General features: G+C 40.3%; 1 protein-coding gene across 2 annotated transcripts in view; it reads right to left on the bottom strand.

Moving 5' to 3' along the window:
* AK5 (adenylate kinase 5) overlaps window positions 1–15354 on the bottom strand; it is a 234703-nt gene extending 219349 nt beyond the window's left edge. The window contains exons 1-5 of one of the 2 annotated variants that reach the window (XM_055340988.1): window positions 15194–15354; window positions 10915–11101; window positions 5183–5350; window positions 309–478; window positions 95–208 (exon numbers count right to left, since the gene is read on the bottom strand). In XM_055340988.1, coding sequence (XP_055196963.1) covers window positions 95–208; window positions 309–478; window positions 5183–5350; window positions 10915–11101; window positions 15194–15253 — 699 coding nt within the window. In that variant the 5' untranslated portion in view covers window positions 15254–15354. The remainder of the gene's footprint in view (window positions 1–94; window positions 209–308; window positions 479–5182; window positions 5351–10914; window positions 11102–15193) is intronic. The other variant, XM_055340989.1, reaches the window with a different exon arrangement.
* Window positions 15355–16372: the final 1018 nt, after the last annotated feature.

Here is a 16372-nt window from a genome sequence, read left to right as displayed (position 1 = left end):
AACAGTGAGTCTTCCAAGAAACCTTTTTTTTTTTTTGTTTAATCTCAAAGTTTTAAGCAAAAATAGGTCATTTAAAATATAGAGACATTCTTACTTGGTCCTCAAAAGATAGAGCCTGGGCAACATCTCTTGGGAAGCCATCAATAACAATGCCCTCTTCATCAGGTATTTGCATCAATTTCTGTTTTATCTCTGTAATCGTTGTTTCCTTTTGTAAAGAAAAATAAAGTCGAGAAACCACAGTTAAACTGACATTCACAACTGGCATAAGAATCTTTGCAGACTAGAAGCAAATAATACAGCAGTACCTGTGGGGCCAATTCTCCAGTTGTAATTATTTTGGCAATAAGACTCCATTTCCTATTGCTGCTGGTACTGTGGATCTTCTTCCTTAATAATTCTCCCACCGAAATGTATTGGAATCCATAACGTTCTGCAATTTTCAAACTTTGAGTACCCTTTCCACTTCCTGGACCACCTGTCATTTAAAACAGGCAAAACTGTGACCTTCCGATAACAATAAGAAACCCCTTTTTACACAGCTACTACCTCTACCTTGAGATACAGTCTAGATGGCCACTGTCAGGGAAGCCAACTTTACACCTGTGCCATTCTTGGCTCTACCTCTGAATGCAGAGCAAGTACAGACTTAGCCAAGGAAAAGATAGAATTATGATCAATTTTATTAGATGAAAGAGACATTTTTTCCTTTACCTATTTTAGTAAATAACTAATTTAGAAAATTGGGGAAAAAAAGAAAATTGGACAATGCAGTTGAAAGAAACTGTGTCTTGTTCTTCTGTGTAAAACCTAATTGCTTTTTCCCTGTGATCAAAGAAAAATCTATGGGCCACAAGAGACAATGATCAAAATAAGAGAAATGTGTTCCATGCCAACAAAGAGCTACCGTGCAATTTGGTGAAATGCAACAATTATTCTTAAACTCAGAGGGACATCAATATTGACACAGGTTATTTAAATCTTTTTTTTTTTTTTAACTCAGTTCACGGGTCTCCTTGCCTCATCTCCTTTCAATTTCAAAGAAGTTTTATGCCACGAATACAGAGTGAATGGAATAGGTGCTTAAAGCAGAACAAATTCATAGAGCTCAAGATAATTTCAATTTTGTGATACATTCGTATGAAGTAATCAACATTTTGCAACCTTACTCAATACTAATCGTTGGTAATTACCATTTATTTTTTAGGAGCTTATGTCCTAAAATAATTATAAAATCTATGCCTCAGATTTTATTTCCAATCATATTAGATTTAATTTATATTTCTAAACAACCTAATTTGAATCTAAAGTCTGAGCAAATTTCTAAATAAAGCAATAGCAATCAGCCCCGTCTGATTTTGATTTGTTATTCCTTATTTTTTCTTTTTAAAGACTCTATTCATATGAGAGAGACCATGAGCAGGAGCAGGGGGAAGGGGAGGGTCAGAGGGAGAGAGAGAGGGACCAGCTGACTCCCCGCAGGGCAGGGAACCCAATGATTCAGGGACCCAGGACCCCAAGGCTCATGACTCAAGCTGAAGTCAGATGCTTAACCAACTGAGAGAGCCAGGAGCCCTGATTTGTGACTTCTTAGTAATTACCAAGATGAAATTTATGGTTAAGCATAAATTATTGACTGTAGACAAAATATTTTTAAAGGTTGATGTCTAATAAGTAATGAAATGTTTTGGTAATATTCACTGAAAATATTTATGATTTATTAAGCGATATTTAAAATAAAAATTCAATAGAAAAGTGAGTTGATGCTCTCCCTACTATTTCAATATATCAAATTTGGGAGGGAGTACAAATCATTTTATATATAATTATCAATTATTTTTTGCAAATAATATAAGTAAAAAAGACAGGTGTTTTGCTTATTTTTTCTAAAAAGAGTTCTGAATGGGTAGACTCAGCCATGCCTTATTTCCTTTTTAAAAATGTTCAAGCGCAGGGGTGCTGGGGTGGCTGAGTCAGTTAAGTGTCTGACTGTTGATTTTGACTCAGGTCATGATCTCAGGGTCCTGCGATCAAGTCCCATGTCAGGCGCGCTGCTCAGCAAGGAGTCTGCTTCTCCCTCTCCCTCTGCTCACTCTGTGTGTGTCTTAAATAGATAAGCAAATCTTTAAAAAATAAATAAAATATAAAAATTTCAAAGTTCAGAATTCTAAGATCAACTAATGAGAATCACTTCTTAACCCCAATACCAAATAATAAACCTGATAACATGTGGCTTTCACCTTTTTTACTGCTTTATTAAACTTAGGATAGGAATTTGTTTACATTTTTAACCATTTTCTTTCTAAGAAACTCTAAATCCTATCCTATTAGATTTAACATTATCAACTACTACTTGATTAAATTCATTACTTTGCAAATCAAAATTAAGTTTTGGCTCTAAATAGCTGCTTCTGGCTTATTAACCTATAATGCAGTTCATGGGTTGGCTTGAAGTAAAAAATTACATGAATAACCCCATCAAATTTAAGAAGATTTGATCCTTGAAGAATGAAAGTTATCTTTCATAAACCATATTGCCACACTTTATATCACAAACTATCAAACTTCATTTATAAGAGATTATAAATCCCACTGAATTAAAAAAAATCAAGCATGCTAAGAAAGTTATAGCACACCAATTTTTTTTGTCAACTAATAGAAGCAAATAGCAGACAACACAAATATATGATTAGAACAATTAAGGAGGAATAGTATTAATTTATTAAATGGGTTTGACGAACAAATTGGTTTCACATTTTCTCTCTGAAACCAAAGTGAGCTTAATTTGGTTCCATTTATTTATCTCTAATACTTAAAAATATTAGGATCCATCTAACTCTTAGATTTTATAATTACATTAGTATAAGAGAGATTCATGTCTGTAACAAGATCTCTAGCTTTAAAAAAATTCTGCATCACCACAAAGGAAATTTTATTTGAATATAATACCATGTGGGTATCTGTACCTCTTCCATTCCTTTTTTACCTGATACCAATAAACATTTGTAAGGTTCGGGTACAATTATAATTCCTCAAAGGTCATTAAATTGCTCCAATTCTCTCAGATAACCTAAGGTTCGGTTTTTTCCTTTCCTCTCATATCTCAATGCTCTAAAATCTAAAAGTTATTTACACTCATTGGTTCTGCATCATTCTTGGAATACATACAATTTTATAGTGTGTAAGTCTAAAACCAGAATCTCACTCTTGGGAAGCCAATTGATTTTACTGAGTAAGAAAGAACTGTGGAGTTCTTTTTTGAAGCATTTGTATTTTCTCCAAAGACCTTAGTTTATTGAAATATTTTAGACATTTTCATATAAAATTCACAACGCACAAAAAATTCATATATGTGTTTTACAGAAGAGCATTTTGGTATTCCGCCTTTTTCATGGACAATCACACCTCCATTTGTTCATCCTATTAATAATCACCAACATTTGAGAACAGCAACAAGAAAATAAAACTGAAAGAATATTTCATCCTAAAATGGCGAAATAATTTCTTCACCTGTAGCTCTATGTTTTAATAAAGCATTTCTTCATCTTCTAAGTAATAATCTCTAACTTTAAAAAAAATTTAAGATTTTGTTTATTCACAAGAGACACAGAGGGAGAGGCAGACATAGGCAGAGGGAGGGGCAGGCTCCCTGTGGGCACCCTGATGCGGGATTCAATCCCAGGACCCTGGGATCATGACCTGAGCCGCAGGCAGATGCTCAACCACTAAGCCACCCAGGTGCCCCGAACCTCAAACTTTTAAGTGTGCACACACACACACACATACACACACACACACTTTTCAAGAACAGAGATTTATGGCATAATGGTGGCTACCATATGCCATAAGAATAATGACTTTTAGAAAGCCAGTTGTTATATTTTCTACCTACGATACTACCTTAATTCAGTGCCAAATATCTTTGGAATTTCATTTTCATTACACTGAGAGATGGACCAATGTCACTTCTTCTAGTCTGGTGAACTTAAATTCTTGTTACAGCTTGGTGTGTTGATTTGCCTGCTTATCTGCCAGTTGCCGTCATCAGTGCATCTTCCAGAAACAGTACTTCTTTGCATGGGGGCTGCATGCAATCTGCCCTCTGTTAACAACATTACTGACGAGAAGAGCTCTGAACACGTCACACTCGATTTTCACTTTTGGTTATCTGTGAAAGCTGAGTCAAACTGGAACGTGAGACAATGACAACATACTGCATGTTCACAGGTCTCCTCATTGATTTTTACAGAGTTTGAGGAAGTTGGAAGTTGCGAGAATGGTCAACAATGCGTTTTGCAAAAAGACTTCCACCATTTTCCATATCCATTCCTCGTGAATTGAAATCAGACTGGTATTTTCATACTCATTCATAGTAAGCAATGTTAAAAATCAACTGTTGTTATTATTTTGACTGATACTCAGATGTTATGTGATGTGTAACATGGGATTTGCTTGTCTTAAACATCAAAACTTAGATTTTATTTTAGGTGCCAGTTTGCCATACGGAAGACTCACTTATATGAGTCTTTACCAACATATTATCATAATTATTATTCTTACCCTCTAAAGTTAATAGTGAATAAAAATTCATTTTGTTGAATTAGAAAGGAAAAAGACACATCATGTTTAGAAAACTTCAAATGGGAGTCAGCTGGGTGGCTTAGTGGTTAAGTATCTGCCTTTGGCTCAGGTCATGATCCCAGAATCCTGGGAGAGAGCCCCACACACATCAGGCTCCCTCTCCCTCTGCCTGCCGCTCCCCCTGCTTGGTCTCGCACGCTCTCTCTCTGTGTCAAATAAATAATAAAATCTTAAAAAAAAAAAAAAGAAAGAAAGAAAACTTCTAATGGATTCAGTTTCTATGTTAAAAGTTAAACAGATAAAACCAGAGGACAATAAATCTTGAAGAAATTAATACTTTCAATTCATGATAGAGAATTTCTAGGACATTGTAATGAGATTCTATAAAAGTGCAATAGGCATTATATAATTATAACAATTCTGTTTTATTGAAAAGTATGCTAAAATATTTATATCTACTGTCTCTTGAGCTTTTGTTTCTATTGTTTGTCTTTACCCAACTTAGTATTTGCAAATACACATAATTAACATAATTTCTTGAGATGTAAATATACAAGCAAAGATAGCAAGACTATAAGACTTTTGCTTTCTGTCCTCATACCTATGACAAGAATGATTTTTGGTCGAGGTCTAGTAGGATCAAAAACCTCATACTCCTCAATTAACTCTGCAGTCTCAGAGAGGTCCGTATCACTTTCTATGGAGAATTGATGGATTGGAGGGAGCCGATCATACCGCCGATATGGAAAGTTGGAATTTTCAGGCATTACTGCAAAAGAGTAAGATAACTTTGAAACGGGAAAAAAAAAGCATAATAAAACATTTTTTTGTACTTAGCCAATCAGTGGAGGGAATTTTTCAAACTAAATGAGTTCGATTTTTTTCAAGTGGAAGGAGACCCCATCCTGTAAGTGATCTGCAAATTTTTCCTTAATCGGCCATTCAGTATTTTGAACTTTGCACAGTCTCATACCCAACTTGGTCATGTAGCAGGAAAGTGGTCATAAACAACGGATGAGTTTGTGTTCCAACAAAACTTTATAAGAACAGATAAGGAGCCAGACTCAGTAGGTGGGTTATAATTTGCCAAACCCTGTTCCGAAGGAACCCGCTTAAGTACTGCTTAATCTTGTTTGGTAGTTTTTATATACCCTGATCTCTGCAAACAGTGCTCGCTGGGGTTGTGTAGTATACAACCTCACAATTCTCCCAACCTTACACAGCTGCTAATTCCCATGTTGTTCGAGGCTCAGCCTTGGTTCTTGTAGTTCATGGCTCCTTCTGTCCTCAACCCATGAGTCAGTATCCCAGGAGACAAAGAGAAGCCCTAACTACCCAACAGGCACTGCATAAAAGAAACAGGAGGCCACTTGGCTTTCCATGAGTGACTTGGCTATGGGGACTACTGGATTTCAGCACGTCATTGTGCTCATATCTCTTTCTGGGATATTGATAGGTAGAACTTCTCGTGCTCTGTTGACACAATAGATGAGGTCATTGACTACTGACCCACTGGACTCACTTCAGTTCCAAGAAAGGAGTAGAGTCATCTGCAATAATAGTGGATATTCTTTAGAAAACTATGGGAAGGGTTTATGATAGGAAAGGCACTGGCAACAGTATCCTGGTCTGCCTTGAAATCAAATGGCTTCCCCTAACACAGGGCAAAACTCAAGGCATTATCCTCAATTATTTTCTTCCCTTATTCTTCACATTTATTGCCATAGATTTTATATCCAAAACATATCCCAAATACCCAAACTTTTCTCCAACTCCACTATCACAACTCTTGCCCAAGCCACCAGCATTTACCTGGACAACTGTAACACTCTTTACTGATCTGCCTGCTTCCAATCTTGTCCCCACAATCCACTGCCCGAAATGCTCTGCTTGCCTTTCACACTTCAGCTCACATGAAACCTCCTATAAGGGGACTTCACTGACTTTTTAATTTCGAGTAGTCACCTAATTTCAAGGATATCACTCTAAGTCGCTCTGTGAAGCATCTACTACTTCACAATTTGAAAGGTCTCCATTCACTGTCTTTTCCCATTAGAATGTTCAGTTCCATGAAGCAGGGACCTTACTTATCTGGAACTGTATCCTTGGGATTTAGAACTATGGTTGGCACGTAGTGTCCAATAAATATTTGTTGAATTGGTAACAGAGAACAGATGGTTTCCCATAGAGAAAAACCAGAAGATGGGTAGGCAGGTGTGGCTATAGGGTGGAGGAACTTAACCACCAGAGTAAAGGGTTTAGCATTATTAACCTGGTAGAAAGCCAGCAGAGAAGTTTTTTGGCGGGGGGGGGGGGGGTAAAGTAGGGACATAATTAAATACAAAATATGTTTTTTAGGAAGATTAATCTGGTGGTGGTTAGAAGGGATTTGATTTGGGAGATGGGGGCAGAAAGAATAGCAGCTAGGACTCAGGTACTGTAATGCACAGGTGAGAAATGAGGGCTTCGGTTAAGGGGGTAGCACAGGAAATGGACACGAGTGGTGAGATACAAAGAACACGGTTAGGATTGGGATCTGTGACATGAAAGGAGGTGACATTACAAAAACAATTACCAGATTTCAAGTTTAAATAAATAAGGAACACACTGCATTTCATATAGTTTCCTGCCTTCTCTCTTCTGCTCCAGAAATGGTGGGCTTCTGTTATTACTGTCTATACCGTAGCCTCTTCCTCAATGTCAGAAACTCCTGTTCTCTATTCCCTGGTATATACTCAAACTCTTCCATCCTTCTCTAGCTAACACCCACTTAGCTTTCTGTCTCCAAGCACTAGCATATCACTTCTTCCAGGAAGCCTACCTTGAACCCCAGCCTTACCTTGGATCCACTCCCCTGTTTATATGGTTGATCCTACAGCATATGGTACTTCAAAGAGCACCGACTGGGCTTTTAATTATATATATATATATATTTTTTCACCACCAATGTTTTTTATTCTATCATCAAAATGATTGCCAATTTCATTATTTTTGTTTCAACAATATTTCCTGATTAACATCATCTTACACAAATTCTTTAAAAATAACCTCAGCATTATAGTCTATACCAAACTGTTATGTATACATACTATATACATATAAATATATGTGTGTATATATATATATATGATACATATATTTCATACCTATATAGGGTGTTCACTCTCTACACTCCTATAGTATTACCAAAGCATTTCTTCTAATATTTTATTTTTAACTGAAGTATAATTAACATAGCATTATATTAATTTCAGGTGTACAATGTAATGACTCAATAATTCTATACACTTCTCAGTGCCCATCAAGGTAAGTTACTCTTAATCTCCTTTGTCTACTTCACTCATTCCTCCCCCCTCCCAATCTCCCCTCTGGCAACCCTCAGTTTATTTTCTGTATTTAGGATTCTGGTTTTTTGTTTGTTTGCTCATTTGCTTTGTTTTAAATCCGACATGTGAATGAGATCATATAGTATTTGTCTTTCTCTAACTGACTTATTTTATTTAGCATAATACCCTCTACAGCACTCCATGAAGGCAGGTACCATGTTTGTTCTTTGTCACTGGCTATATCCTCAGTCTTAAAAGAATGTCTGACAAATAGCAGTGTTCAATAAATGGTTATTATTTTTTTATTTTTAATAAATTAATTTTTTATTGGTGTTCAATTTACCAACATACAGAATAACACCCAGTGCTCATCCCGTCAAATGTCCCCCTCAGTGCCCGTCACCCACTCACCCCCACCCCCCGCCCTCCTCCCCTTCCACCACCCCTAGTTCGTTTCTCAGAGTTAGGAGTCTTTATGTTCTGTCTCCCTTTCTGATATTTCCCACACATTTCTTCTCCCTTCCCTTATATTCCCTTTCACTATTATTTATATTAATAAATGGTTTTTATAATGCTCAACTGACTCATAGACTGACTTCATCAAAATAAGGAAAGAAAGGAGTGCTGGTTTTGAAGCAAATATGCTATGATTGCTTTTTAAACATGTTGAGTATACGATGACAGAACAGAAGCTTTATGGACATTTGGCGCTATGGGATTAGACCCCTTATCTGCAACTATTTGTTCAATTGTATACATATGACATAAAAATATGGATGCTTATCTCACATTGATAGTAAAATCCTTTCAGTCAATAATTTATCCTTGCTTTTTATCATATTTTTATGTATGAAATGATGTATAAAAGTAATTTGCCTAAATGATTAAAATGTTTTAATTCACAGAATAATTTTTCATGATAATTACATATTAGCATAGCTATGCCAGTATTTCAGCAAAATATGCATGAATCACTTTTTATTTCTAAAAATAATCATGATGCTTTAAGTTACTGGGAAGTTATCAGTTTTCTTTAATTTAATAATCTATTCCATAAATTATAGCTAAAATTTACAAAGCACAAGTAAAGCATATCATAAAATGTTATTTTTACAGAAAAGTCAATTTAAAAACCATTTTCCATCTTTCAGCATGTAATAAGACAGTCATCATTGTATATTGAATGGTTCTATTTGTACATAGATTAATTAGAAGACCTCTGAGAAGGAATTCTGGTAAAGTATTAGTAGACATGGAGATTCTAAAATTAACAAACAGTTTTAATTCTAATGACAGTTAGACCTACATTTTCCATTCCTGTTTTAGCTTATCCTGCTAAATCAGGAGTTCCAAACTGGTCATTTGTAGGCCCAATATAGCCCCAGAGATGTGTTTTGTTCAGCTCAGTGTGTTTCTAAAATTTGTACATGACTGCCTTTAGACAATGACTATTCTCTCTAATTTGACCGCAGTCCCCACTGTTGTCTATTATACAATTGGCCTGCCTGGCTTCTGTGTATAATCAAGCCAAGTAATAGTATGAAATGGAAGCATTTGGATTTTATCTTGTTGCAAAAGTCACTTTTCATACCCAGTCTGACAGCAGCTTTTGGGCTAAGGTAATATTATATCCTCTTAGATTTAAACTTAAAAATGTAAAAATATTTTAGACGAGATTCAGTAATACCTAAGGTTTGTTAGCGCCTTAAGGTCTAGAAAGGATTCCCCATACTAATCTCACTTGATTTAACAAGGGCATGGAGTGCGTATTGAACCCCGAGCCAGATTCTAACAGTATGACAACACCCAGGGAAGTAAGTTAGCCATTTGTTTGTGGAAGGTATATGAACTCTTCAAGCCCATGAAGACATAATTTGATTCACCAAAGCATAAATTGACTGAATCTCAGAGGTAACTGGCACTTGAGCATTCAGGCCTGTATCAACTAGTGATGATTCCCACATGGATAGGGAAGGATTCTCCAGAGATACTTCTGAGAAAATGTTAGTTCTGCTTATCCTTCCTGCTTGTGTTTCTTAAAAATTAACACACCATGACTTTTCTCCATGCTGCATTCAAAAAAAATCTAAGTGGGGCATACTAATTAAACTGAAGTTTATGTCTCTCTTTATTTGGTACAAATACTTGTAATACTTGTATTATAAATACTTCATATTCTGTCTGTATAGCTAAAACTTTTCATAGTACTATTTTTGAAAGTGATGTGAATTTTGAAAATATAATGATCTTGCCCACTGGGAAAGAATAAATATAGTTTCCCCTGATTGAAAATGATTCCATTTTGCACATACTATTGTTCTTGTCAATTTCAACCAGAGCCTAAAAGGCTTTGGCTGATGTTGAACCACTAATTTGGATAAACATGTAATTCAGAAAGCTATCAGAATATACCACGAATCTCCTCTACTGAACTCTAATTCTCAGTTCCAAACTATTCTTAAAATTGCTAGACAAGTTCACGTCTTCTACTTCTTTTATAGCATCTAAATGCCCAATCTAATATATTGCATTCCTCATTAATAAATGCTCGTTGGATAAGCTAGTATAAACTTTACATGCATTTATGCAGAGGCATTAATATGGACTTTGAGTTTTTAAACATATTACACCACACTCTTCCCAGCTAATAAAAAAAAATGTTGAATTGTTACATAACAGCTATTTGGTCTATCCATTTATTTGGGAGATTCTTATTTGCAATTTTAAGAAAAATTCATAGTTTGCTAATGCAATTCATTTTGTAAAATAATGAAGTCAGAAATACAAAATTTCATTAAGCCTTTATGGAAATGCTGGACAGTGGCATGTGATTTTGTTTGTCTTATCACAAAGGTGATTAGAATTCAGAGCAGAGAGATTAATCATGTTCCAGGGCCAATGTCTTTCTAGGCTTTTGGAAACCTAATAAATAACTGCCTACAGTCTACATGGTGTGTTTTAAAGAAAACCATTATAACTATAAACCATTATTCTACATATACATTACCATTTCTTAGAAAGGATCTCCTCGACTGCCCTCCATTGAGTGGAGGTAGGGTCTTCTTTTCCTGGCTGACAAATGTGTCCCATTTCACCTTGTCACAGCCGCCTAATTCCTTGACTTTCTGTAAACAGCTTTCCAAGTACTCCACTGGGTCTTCGGGCTTAGAACACATCAGTCCATTCAAAAGGCTCTGAAATACAACAACAAAATACACCCATATAAAATAGGCTTTAAAACCACCTTTGTTAAAATGGTTGTATGTCCTATCTTTAAATTCTGGGTTGTTTCTGTCCTAAGTAAACAACTGAAATTATGACCTGCTGAGTAATTAAGATAACCCCTGACTTCTTGACCATAAGTTTCCAGCTCACCATTCTCTGCCTTTTAAACAAGTCAGACTACATGGCTTAAAACGGAGGAGCCCTATCAAAGCGAGATAAAGTGTAGTGTGTAAATATGCTCCAGTCATTATTTATCTTATTCCAACCCATTCTTATGGGCTCTATACCTCAATTTCTTCATTGGCAAAATGAAGTTTTATCTTCCTCATAGAGTTTTTTAAGGATTAAAAATGTAATATTTGTAAAGTGCATATTGAGGGCCTGACACATAGTAAATATGCAATAGATGTTGGTGGGTTTTGGTAACATTATTATTATCAGGAGGCCTCCCCTAAGCTCCCAGGTAGGTTTGTGGACCTCTTCCTTTGCATTCCACATTACCCAGAAAAAAACCATCTTGCCTGTCATTTTATACTGAAACCATCAGTTTATGTATTGGCCTCATGTTCTAAACTATAAACTCTTCAACAACCCGGATTGGGTCTTTTTTATTTTTCAGTCTCTAGCTCCTGACATTGTCCCTGGCACATTGGAGGTTGCATATTGGACTATTTTCTAATTAGGAAAAAATTTTTACTCAAAACATAGTCTGAGACTTTTAAAAAAATGCTATTTGATATATAATGTCCACAATATCCATTGAAGTTACAGAGGAAAGCCTGGTGTCCAGTGTGTCACATGTACTAATTTCTAAAAATGCTACAAATTTGGAAATGGTGACTCCTGGGAACTGGAGTGATGTGCAGAATATTTTCCTTTACAGTATTTCATGGAAAAAGCATAGAGGATTATTATCACCAACATACATTATCAATGTACAACACACACACACACACACACACACCCTTTAAAGGCTGACATCTTTGTCAAATACAGTATTTTATTTTCAAATTATTATTGTGCAATTTGCTCTTTCTAGGTGCATTCGTTCTCTCAAATCCCAAATAGCGTGGGCTGGAGCGCTCAGAGGAGTTCAACTGCAGAGCGAGAGGAAAAAACCAATCTGGGCATCCACATTCAGTTTGTGTGTCAAGACCTGTGTTACATACACACACAGACACACACACACATTGTGTTTAACTCCTCACATTCCTATATTAATATAATTAACAGTGGCAGTGCTTACTCTGTGCCTTAGCTCACCCAATGCACTCTTCAGCCCTATGTGGTATTATTACCCCCATTTTATAGATTAGGAAACCATGGCTCAGAGATGTTAATGAGTTGATCAAGGTTATTGAGCTGGAAACTTGGAGGCCCAAGATTCCAACTCAGTGTTTTTTTATTCCAAAACTCACATATTCCTCTCTACATATCTTGCAAAAGTATGATATGGAATAAAAATAAAATGCCACATTATCTGTGCCCATACATAATCCAACTACAATATGAATCAGTCAAGTTTTCTCTTTTTAAATTCCTATTATTAACTAAAATGAGTGAACATATTCAATGAATTTTTTTTTTACTGGAAAATACACATTTCCAGCTTCCTTAAAGAAATCTGACTCCCCAAAGTGTACTGATTTTAGAAGGAATGAGTTCCACTCCTTCATGGATAATTTTAACCCTTCAAATAGTCAGCCACCATCAGGGATCCAAGATAGCCAACCAGCCGACGACGTTATTATTCAGTCTCTTTGAGTTAATCCTTTGAGAACCTGAATAATCTAATTTGACTTTCACCAGAATTCAAATTAATTGCTAAATCTCTACTCTAAGGTACAGTAATGTAAGATCAATACATACCCCCTGAGGTTAGAGTCAAGGAATCATGACAATATCAGGGGAAAGTAGTTTTTATTTTAAACATTTAATCTAAAAATGGAAACACGTTTCAAACTTGAACCTACCAGAGGTATCCCATTTAATGCATATGATGTCTCAAGTGAGGAGAAGATCTGAAAAGGTCAGTTAGATACATCTAGTTGTTTGACAATATGTAGATTCAATAATCAATTACTTGGCCCATCGTGGTGTCTGAAATCTACACCGAGGACAATATTTTTGGTTTGACAGATACCTGATTGATAAATTCCATATAACTTAGAAACTTGGCCTACCATTATTATGGTTTGACAGAAAGAAATTCAGTTTGGAAGCAAAGTATTTGGTTTTACTGTCTATATTTATCCCATGGCAACTGGCAGGTTTTACTTCTGTCTTGTTCTGGATAAAGCCTAGATTCTCCCTGGTAGGATGGAGCCTTTGGAGGTCAGCAGCAGTCTTTTTCCATCTTCCAATTGTCCAGGATTGCATTTAAGTACATTGTATTACTGCATTTTACCTAAGGGAGTGGACTTCCTTTACTGGGTACCACTATTTTAAAACGTTCCATTCACATGCAGAAAAACAAAACAAAACAAAATGCATAATACCTGAACAATGCCTGCCATCATCTATTTGCATACACAGTATAGATTTTCATGAACAAACTAAAAAAAAATCTCTGTGGTTACCAAGGAGGAAAAACAGCGCCCACATTTATAAAGAAAACAGACATACTATTAAGAAGCACTTTGCAATCAGGTGACACTCCTGCAGATGTTTCTAATTGTTCTTAGAAGTATAGAAATGACATTGATCACAGCAGTTTTTATGTCATAACCTTCAGCTCTTCAGCTCCATATTCATTTTTTGAAAATGAAAAAAAAAAAAAACTTTTTAAGAATCCTACCTACCCCAAGACCTGTCCTTATGCAACACCTCTCCCATTTTTTTCAAGCATGAGTAACACACTTGCTAGATTTGGGTTTCACAAACCAGGCTTGTGCTCAGTGTGGTTTACCTGGAAATCTTGGCTTCAGACCAACCTGAAACCGGTGGCTTACAGAGGTGAGAGAAAATGAAGATCTGCAATGATGGTGGCCCATTTTAAAGATAATTTGGGAAAAGAGGCATCAAATTCTTTTCCCAGATGGTGTCTTAAAATTCCTTTTAGCAGAACACGAGAAAGAACAATTCATGATCCCTGGTTTTACTGGATCAGTCTACAGTCTACTATCTTTCAGAAACGGGGTGGGGGGGCAGGTTTGCAGTGAATGGAATTCACCTTTCAGGGCTCCATCGATGAAGCTTGGCTCGCTTCCTTGTTTTGTTTTGTTTCTAACCCAAAGCACCTAGAATCCAGTAATTTTTCGAAATTCAAATAGAAAGAGAAGGGAAAGAGGCAAAACGCTCCGCGACGTCGGCTCTGGTCTAGAACAGGGTTCCCCCCAGTTCATGGCTCAAGCCGCCTCTCCCACGTCCCCGAAGTGCTCCCCATCCCCCGGGTCCCCGGTGTAGACGCTGCCGCGCTGCGGTCCGAGGACGGAGCAACAGGAGTCACGCCCGCCTCGCCGCTCCCTCCCGGACTCGCGCTGTCCAGGTGGGTCGGGGGCGGCAGGCAAAGCTGCAGCGGGGGGGGGGGGGGACGGCGACGAGGGAGGACGGTCCCTGCCAAGGCCACGGGAAACGTGCTCAGGAGTTCGATCACCGAGAGCGCAGCGCGGCGCGGGGCCCTGCCTCCCGGGCGACCCGCTGCGCTCGACGGGTCCGGATTTGGTTTGTGCATCTTCATCCTCATCCCTGTGCCCCGCGCTGTCCCCGCTCCGGCTGCTTCCGTCCCCACGTCCCCTCCCCGCGGGGTCCTCACCCTCGGCGCGCGGAGGGGCCCGGGCTCCCGACCCCGGGGCTCCGAGTCCCGGGGGGCCTGAGCGCCCGCGCACCCACCTGGCCCGCCCGCAGCCCCCCCCCCACGCGCGAGGGGTTCGCCGGGGGCAACCTGCTTCCTGCCCGAGCCCTGCTGGGAGGCTCGAACTTGATCCGCGAGATGCGGCTTCGGAGCCTTCGGACGGGGACCCGCACCAACGGGCAGGGCGAGCTTCCGCACGCGCCTCCGCCTCCGCCCCGGGGTGCCTCCCCCCCCCCCCCCCGGCCGTCGGCCAGCCCCGGCCCCCTACCTCGAAAAGCTGAGGGATTTCCCTCCGGGCCAGGTACTCCTTGGCATCGTTGGTGTTCATGGCTGCGCCGCGCGTGCCGCGGGGCCCCGGCGGGGAGGCTCCCGGGCTGCGGCCCCCGGGCTGCGGCTGGCGGGGTCCGCCGAGCTCGGTGCAGCGCCGGAGCTCACGCGCACACGCTCCCCCGCGCGGCTCTGCGCGCCCAGGCCACCGCCCCCTCCGCCGCTCCCGGGCCTGTGCGCTCCGCGCTGCCGCCGCCCCCGCCTGGCGGAGCTGCGGGCTCGGAGCGGCGGCTCCCGGGGGGCTCCCGGGGGGCTCCCGGGCAGCGCGGCGGCGCAGCGGGGACGGTGGAGGCTCGGCGGCGGTGGAGGCGCTGGAGGCGCTGGAGGTGGAGGCTCGGCGGCGCTGGAGGTGGAGGCTCGGCGGCGCTGGAGGTGGAGGCTCGGCGGCGCTGGAGGTGGAGGCTCGGCGGCGGCGGCGGCGGAGGTGGTGGAGGCGCGGCGGCCGCCAGGCAGCAGCCCCGGAGCCTCTCCCGCTCTGCGCCTCCCGGAGCGGGGTCTGCGGCGGCGGCCAGTCACGCTGCGCGGGGGCGGGGGGGGGGGCGAAGGGGGGGTCAGGGGGCCGCGGGGGCGGGGGGCTCGCCGTCACACCCTGCGGGTCACACCTCCGCCGGGGGCGCGGCCACCTGCCAGCAGGTGCCCTGAGCGAGAGTCGGGGGCTCTAGGAACGTGCCCCCTCCCTCCACGCCTCCCCACAACCCCAGACTTACTCCCGCGCCCCCCCCTCCCCGGGGGGCAGAAACCTAAACGTTACAGCATCTGCCTCTCATTCCTAAGGTTACCGATGTTTCCTCACGGGGAGCTGGAGGTAAGGAGAAAAGGAAGGGGCTTCATGGTGTGCAGTCCACCCTCTTAAGAGAATTTTTCGGATCTCGGGGATGGGTATGTCTGTCCTTCAGGAAACTTTTGCTTGCTGCTTTCTAATTGTTTCCTTGTCAGGGTCACAGATCCCTACGGATTTCAGGATAAGTCTTTAGAGGGAGACTGAAATCTTCATTAATAGAAGGATTAGTAAATAGTCAACTAGTTAACTAGCCGCTGCCCCCCCCACTACCCCCCAGAGAGGAAAGGGAAGGTGGAGGGGACAAGTGGGTGGTGGTGGTGGAGAGCAGGAGACCGAGAA

The sequence above is a fragment of the Nyctereutes procyonoides genome, unplaced genomic scaffold (assembly GCF_905146905.1).
Source record: "Nyctereutes procyonoides isolate TBG_1078 unplaced genomic scaffold, NYPRO_anot_genome, whole genome shotgun sequence".
NCBI classification, from domain to species: domain Eukaryota; kingdom Metazoa; phylum Chordata; class Mammalia; order Carnivora; family Canidae; genus Nyctereutes; species Nyctereutes procyonoides.
Note: the sequence above shows the minus strand (reverse complement) of the source record. Positions and strands in the feature narration are given on the sequence as shown.